The sequence below is a fragment of the Erythranthe guttata genome, chromosome 14 (genome assembly GCF_056151865.1).
Source record: "Erythranthe guttata isolate IM_541 chromosome 14, IM_541, whole genome shotgun sequence".
Lineage (NCBI taxonomy): Eukaryota > Viridiplantae > Streptophyta > Magnoliopsida > Lamiales > Phrymaceae > Erythranthe > Erythranthe guttata.
The window spans coordinates 3,906,680-3,914,525 of NC_142546.1; the positions used below are offsets into that span (position 1 = coordinate 3,906,680).

At 33.8% G+C, this 7,846-nt stretch overlaps 1 protein-coding gene across 2 annotated transcripts; it reads left to right on the forward strand.

Annotated features, from left to right (window-relative positions):
* Positions 1–866: 866 nt before the first annotated feature.
* On the forward strand, positions 867–3,899 carry LOC148764957 (uncharacterized). Of its 2 annotated transcripts, XM_088814719.1 has the most exons (5): positions 867–1,027; positions 1,137–2,404; positions 2,487–2,651; positions 2,753–2,944; positions 3,667–3,899. In XM_088814719.1, the coding sequence occupies exons 1-2, from the start codon at positions 1,019–1,021 to the stop codon at positions 1,401–1,403; spliced, it is 276 nt and encodes a 91-aa protein (XP_088670845.1). In that variant the 5' UTR covers positions 867–1,018; the 3' UTR covers positions 1,404–2,404; positions 2,487–2,651; positions 2,753–2,944; positions 3,667–3,899. The 2 variants fall into 2 exon arrangements, with proteins under 2 accessions (XP_088670845.1, XP_088670844.1); XM_088814718.1 differs by lacking the exon at positions 867–1,027 and having other exon boundaries at positions 2,095–2,404.
* Positions 3,900–7,846: the final 3,947 nt, after the last annotated feature.

Here is a 7,846-nt window from a genome sequence, read left to right on the forward strand (position 1 = left end):
TTGGCGTGTTGGTCTAAAATTCGTAGCATTTCGTAGCTATATGTGTGTGTGTGTGTGTGTGTGATTTATCATATCTTATATCTTTATTCTTTGTTTTTGTTTTATTTATAATAATTATTGACTGTATTATTTTTATTGAACAGTATAAAAGAAAATATATATTAATTAATTTTTAAAATACAAAATTGCGGTAGGGTAGGGTATTACCATAGTATTGAAGATTTTCAATACCGCTACCGACCGTAAAATAATGGTACGGTACCAATACCGTACGAAGAAAGAAAAAGAAAAAGAAAAAACCTCTCGAAATATCGCACTTCCGGACAAGAACAAGAAATAAAGTGCAATTAAATTATAAATAATCTTATATATATAAAAGAAAGAAACGCTGGGCAACCCTAGAAAACCTTAATGACATTTTTGTAATTATTTATTTTTAATATTGTTTGACTAATTTTCTAATTATATTTTCAATCATTATCAAAATTGACACTGAACCGTGAATAATTGTCTCCTATTTTTCATCAATATATATAGGGTTAATAGCATTTTCCCACCTAGACTTTGCCCGTTTTTGCACTTTCCCACCTCAACTAAAAAAAGTTGCACGGCGGCACCCAAACATTCATTTTTTACGCACATAACCACCTGGAGGGAATATTCCGGCGAATATTCTCATTTTTCAACGCACGCGCGGTGCACATGCGAAAATACAAGGGTTTTTTCGTCTTTTTACTTGAAAATATTATAAGGGGTGAAATTGAAAGTACCAGGGATTCAATTGAACTTAATTTGAAACTTTCACAAGTTCCACCCATCATCTTCTTCAGCCCACCGCCGTCCGCCACCCGCCGCCTCTTATTCGCCGTCCGCCGCCTCTATCTCCATTAATATGAACGCGAAACTCCGATTTTAAGCAAGCAAAAACACACACTGAAGGTGTATCTCTGTGTGTATTCATCAATTTCTTCTTCGCTCTTCCATTCATCTCTTATCAGTGAAGAATCAACTAAAATCAATGGGCGAGGTTCTCTCTCTCTCTCTCTCCTAATTGTCTGTAATTTTGAGTTTTTTTTTTAGTTTTTTTGTTTGGTGATTTATTGCTCATTTTTTTTTATCTGATTTGTTTCCGGCAGGAAGCGAAGAAGCCGACGGAGGAAAAGAAACCGGAGGAAGCGAAAAAACCGGCGGAGGAAGAGAAGAAAGAGGCGGCGGCGGCGGCGGCGGCGGAGAAGCCAGCTGAAGATGGGAAGAAAGAGGAGAAGAAATCCGACGAGACTAAGGCGGCGGCGGCGCCGCCGCCGCCTCCTCCGCCGCAGGAAATCGTCCTTAGGGTTTTCATGCACTGCGAGGGCTGCGCTAGAAAAGTCCGCCGGTGCCTCAAAGGCTTCGAAGGTAAATAATAAAATTAAATTCCTCATTTTCAAAATTTAGTGGTGCATGTAAATTTGTTCATTTTCAATTTAATTAGAGGCGGCGGGTGGCGGACGGCGGTGGGCTGAAGAAGGACGGCGGTGGGCTGAAGAAGATGATGGGTGGAACTTGTGAAAGTTTCAAATTAAGTTCAATTGAGTCCCTGGTACTTTCAATTTCACCCCTTATAATATTTTCAAGTAAAAAGACGAAAAAACCCTTGTATTTTCGCATGTGCACCGCGCGTGCGTTGAAAAATGAGAATATTCGCCGGAATATTCCCTCCAGGTGGTTATGTGCGTAAAAAATGAATGTTTGGGTGCCGCCGTGCAACTTTTTTTAGTTGAGGTGGGAAAGTGCAAAAACGGGCAAAGTCTAGGTGGGAAAATGCTATTAACCCATATATATATATATATCAAATCTTAAGAAATAAAGATAAAATTCGATTTGTTAAATTGATCAATTTTTTTCATTTTTAAATTCGATTTGTTAAATTGATATAATAAAGCTGCCTGTATTCGATCAGTTTTTGCCATTAAATAACAATCATTCCTCGGCCTCGGCTGATTTTCATTCCCACCTGCCATATAGCCCAACCCACTCTCATAAACAGCCCATTACCTTTTGTTTTCATAATATCCAGCCCATTCCGTTGCTTTCTATATTTATTTATTTAATATACATATTTATAATCTTATTATTAACAAAAGGAAGAAATCTACTAGGGCTTCCTTCTCAGATGACTTTTCGTGGATCAACCGGCGGCGGCATTAAGGTTTCGATATTGCACGGCGGAGATTCGGTAATGGAGAAATATCCCGAGACGAAAAAACGGATCAATAAGATGCGCAAACAACTCGAGAAATTTGAGGTGGAGAATCCGGAACAGAGAAACCGGATCACTAAGATACGCAGGCATCTCGATAAACTGATAAATAAATTGGAAGAAGAGGACGAAGAAAAAGAAGAGGAGGTTTTAGACGAGATTTCTGTATGTTCCTTTTAATTTCATTTGATTTTCTTTTAATCTTTTTTTGTTATCTTGTTCTAATAAATTTTAAATAAATTTATAGAACTGCTATTGGAAACCCGATGTGCAACCTACCCCCATACGACGTCGTCTTTCCGATATGGTCCTCTATGACCGACGAGATTCCACTGCCAGCACTTATCCCAATAGAATGCGACTACTAAAAAATACTGCCAAACTAGCGATTGGTTACTTCAACAAACAAAGTGTATGTTTTTTTTTTGGATAACAAATAAATTCGATTTTCCTTTCGAATGATTATTAATGACATGTTGCTTGTTTTTGTTATGTGTGTATGAATGTGTGTAGCCCATCAGATACTCTGTGCTGGATTTGGTCAGAGCAACCCAACATGTTTGCGCGGGTCGTTATTTCCGTTTGACGTTTACCGCCAAGCCCGAGGGTTCTGAAGAAACCGAAACTTTCGAAGCAAAGGTTTGCTACCGAATCGGTCAAATTGATGTAGATTTTGTCAAAATTGTGGCCACTTAGCTGATACAGGTAATTATTTTATAGATTCAATCTTTTTATTGGCTTTGCTTGTCCATATACATAATACATGTATATATGAATGTATGATTTGCTGGCGGATAGTTGAAGATAATTGTGTGAGCTGGTACACTATGCTCTTCTTAGCCTTGATGTAGGCATTCATTCATTCATTCATAAAAATTCGTTGCACTTAATATGTGCTGTATTTTAAGTACTCGGACTCAAAATCACCGATTCATGATTTGGGATTTATTGAAAGAGATTTGTTAGTCATCCACCTCACATTACATTCACATCCCGACATTACATTCATATATAAATAATTATGAGCATATAATAGTTATATACTGCACGTTGAGGACATGATGGGTATTTTTTTTATTAGCTGGTTATGTTGTATTAAAAGGGGTGTTTATAACTGAACATTCGCTCAAATCAAGATCCAACGACTGCAATCAAAGTAGCATCAAATAACTTTGTAGTGACCCATATAGATATGGAAATCTGAAACAACTTACTGAACGTAGTTACTCTTTAGTAGTTGGGATTGTCTACATGGTGTAGCTCCTATATGTTCAAATTAATGTAGGAGAAATTCACTAATGTGTCGCTCTTTACCTCTGTCTTCCAAAGTTGCAATATACTTCAATCAATTGCTATGCAGTGTTCGAAGTAATTTGTACCTGCTGGAAATTTTAACAGCTTTTTTTTTTTTTTTTTTTCATTTGCAGGGGTTTGTTGGTTGGTTGAAAACAGGTTGAATATAGTAAGTGGTGTTGCTTTTCATGTAATCAGAGTTGTGAACTACATTTGTCTCTTTACGCATTTGTGTTCTGAACTATATTTATCTTTATGTATTAGGGCTGTGTGCATCTAGAATTTCTTTTTATTTGACAATATTTTGATGGCAATGCCTAGAACAATGATGTCAAGCTTATTTATGTCGATGATTTGCTTCTATTAATAGTCTTATGTCGATGATTTGCTTCTATTAATAGTCTTCCCTTTCATATTGTTTCGTTAAGTGTTCCGAATTACGCGTGTGCATCCTATAAATATTTGTCAAAGCAATTTATTATTCTTATTGATCTGCTACTTCTATCTATTGATAAAATGCATTAACACAAGCCCTCGTTAAAGAAATTTTGTATCTACTTGAAATTCAGGCTCCATTCTTTTGGAGGAGGAATTTAAAACCTATAATACTCCATCTGTCCTTTATTATTGGGTTTTAAGGGTACAAAGTGCTATTATTATTTTTCAAGGGTGCAAAGTGTTAAAAAGAATCCATTGCAAGGGTTCAAAGTGGGGTTAAGCTGTATAATATGTATCATAAAGCTATAGGAATTATTTGTCAAAATTCTCCATCACACAAGTGTAATTACAATGGGTTCAATTTTTACCAACTTTTTGAGATAAATCCATTTCAACATTTGTTAATAAAAAATAATAAATTATCACAATTATACCCCTAACTTAAAATAACATATGTTTTAGGATTGAAGATAAAAAAAAGATAAAAAAAAGATATGCAATATCTTTTCTTATTATATCATAACAACACCTCCTTAAATATTCCTACAATGCCCATCCCTTAATTATAGAGAACCGTTTCAAGGTAATTGGTATTTTCTCCACATTAATATTGATTTGAGTACTAGCCAAAATATTGTCGCCGGCGATTTAACGGAGCCGTCAACTGCGGCGTCCAACGACGACGTCGCGTTGCGAAAGTTGTTGCTACGGCGGGCTTGCTGCTGCGGCGTCCAACGGCGACGTCGCGTTGCGAAAGTTGTTGCTACGGCGGGCTTGCTGCTGCAACGCCGTCAGTTGCTTCATTCCTCCGTCAACAAACCCCCAATCATAAGCTGCTACAGATTGATTACCAAATGCAGTTTATAGAGAGAGAAAGTGATGAGAATGAAAGTGTGTTTGAAGAAATTGGGGGGTGAGTTTTGTTGAAGGTGGGGTTTAAATTAATGAGAAGATTTCTTCGATTTTATGATTCAATCGTTTAAACTCTCTTTCACCTTCCATTTCCAGTTCATCTTCTTCTTCTTTCATCATTTTTCTACAGTAATTGAATTAATTGCATATCTTTTTTCCTATTATATCGTAACAACACCTCCTTAAATAATTCCACGATTCTCGTTCCTTAATTATAGAGAACCGTTTCAAAGTAATTGGTATTTTTTTAACATTAATACCGATCTTAAAAAGCACGTGCCTCGCACGTGTTTAATTAATTATAATGTTAATTATATATGTGATTTAAAATAAAATTTTGTATTAAAACAAAAAAAAATGTGGATTATTTATTTTTAACAGTGTAACTTGAAAGAACATTTTATATTTATACAAGAAGTGTGGATTATTTAATTGCAATATTTAACTACAAAATTAATTTTATAATGTGTACTTAAAGCAACATGATTTCATAATTTTTTACTAGGGGAAATTGGCTAGACACCCCTTACTCTAGACTTATATTGGTAGAGATCCAATTTATTAGATGAATATATGTGTAGGTACTTGATCAATTAAATTAAATTAAATTATTAGTGTATAGACATTGATGCCCCCAATTAATATTTATATGTAAATAGTTATTTTAAAAATTGAGGGAACAAATCGCACAAATCTCTCACTCTCTCTCCATTCTACACACGGTCAAACATCTCCCCATCCCAACACACTTACACGCATCTCTCTCTCTCTCATCCCTTTTCTCTCACACACGTATTTCACTCTCTCTCTCTCTCAAGACAACTAAATTTAAAAATTAATTCTTTATTACTTTATAAAAATATTTAATTTTTTTACATAAATATTTTATAGCAGTCTTTCAATTATTAATTTTCTTAACATCATATGTGTTGGATTTTAATTGTTATTTTGTATGTTCTCAACAATATTGCATTTTTTTATTTGCATTTTCTAATTAGTTTTAATTGAACAAACAACAAAATAAAAAAATTTGAACAACATAATAAACTTGCAACATAAAATACAAAACTGCAAATTGCAACTTATAAGTGAAAATTAAATTGTAAGATTATTATCACACATCAACAATCTAAAAACAACCAATTAAAAATTGTAATGGTTTAAGTTTGCTGATCGGGTAATATATTTACAAGAAATTGAATATGCTTTATCAAACAGTAAAAATAACTTGAAACAATTAAATGATTGTGAATCATGAAACAATAATTTTTTTTGGCGCTCTATAGGACATTGTACTTGTTAGCAACATGAACAAAAATGGATCGTCGTTCTCTTTTTTCTGGGCAAATACGAGTTGACACGCTCTCACGAATATAATATTTATCACACACAAGGACTGTCCAGTTCCAAAGTATGACAGTGGGACATTCACATGAATGAAGCGGGAAAAGAAAGTAACGAAAATCGCTCATATTCTCACACCGTGAACTTTTTCTCCATTGACATTGATTCTGTGCACGTCCGTATGTCTTTAATATTGCTTTTCCTTTCTTCGATCTTGTTGAACAATGACTTGATCCTTTTTTTTGCAGTGGATGTTGAATATGAAACAAAATGTGATAATGGTTGTACGATACAAAACTACGAATGTAATAGTTGCTAACATTAACAACACTAATTTCAAACTACAAATACAAACAATGAAGGCAAAATGTACACGAAAAATGATAATGAATGAACTGCAAATTGTAAACTGTAAACTACAAAAGTTATTTAAAACGACAAAATATGTTTGCCATAAAAAATAAAAGGCTGCGGCTTCCACTTGTGCAAGACCAAATAAATATTTTCAATGTATAAATACTATAATACCCTTATTTATTAAAAAAATAAAAAATTTCAAATATGCAAGACCAAAAATTCAAAAACACAAAAAACCCTATCACAAGAACACAAAACCACAAGACCAACTCTCATCTTCTCCATCTTCCAAAACCCACAAGACCTTTCTCTTTCATCCTCCATTAACCCACAAAACCTAGAAATTAAAAATCATCAAAACTCAACAAATCTTACAAAGATGGCAAGTATGGAGTCAGAAAGACATCAAAATAGAAGATTCTACGATGGAAGAACCCAAGAATGTATGCATTTATGGGCTTTTTTAGCTAGAATATCGATTTTCCAAAAAAAATCCCGCGCAAACGAATTCGACATGTACAGGTCGAATTTAACAGGTAAAAATCGACATTTAGATGTCGATTTTGAGGCATAAAATTCGACATTTAGATGTCGATTTTGAGGTATAAAATTCGACATTTGAATTTGTGCTATAAATTCGACATGTCAATGTCGATTTTTACCAATGAAATTCGACGCTTAAGTGTTGATTTGTAGCATAGTTTTTCGACACCTTGGTGTCGATTTTTGTTTTTTTCTCATTATTTGTATTTGGTCTTACATGAGAAAAAAAAAGCCAATTTAATTTATGGGCATACTTGTCATTCCATCTTAATAAAATAGAATCTTTTGGAATCTTTCTTTAATTTGGTCTTGCACAAGTGGAATGAGTATTGCATATAGCCGCAGCCAAAATAAAAATTACAAATTTCAATTTGAAATAGAAAAAATAAATTATAACAATATTACAGGATGTACAACAAAAATCTAAAAAGTATTATATTTTCATAATAAATTATATTTGGTGCAAACAATAAATTAAACTTCAAAGAAAAAATAAATGTAAATCATTAAACAATTATTTTTTGACCACTCGCACTATCGAGGAACTTTTTCATGTCAGCGACATAAACCGAAAATTGTCTTCTTTCTTTTTTACCCAGGCGTGTGTGAGTTGAAACACTCTCACGATAGGATATAACGTACAATCTTAAACCTACAAAAAATAAATTGCAAACTTTAACCACGACTTACTAATTGCAAACTTAAGGAAAGTAGCAAAAA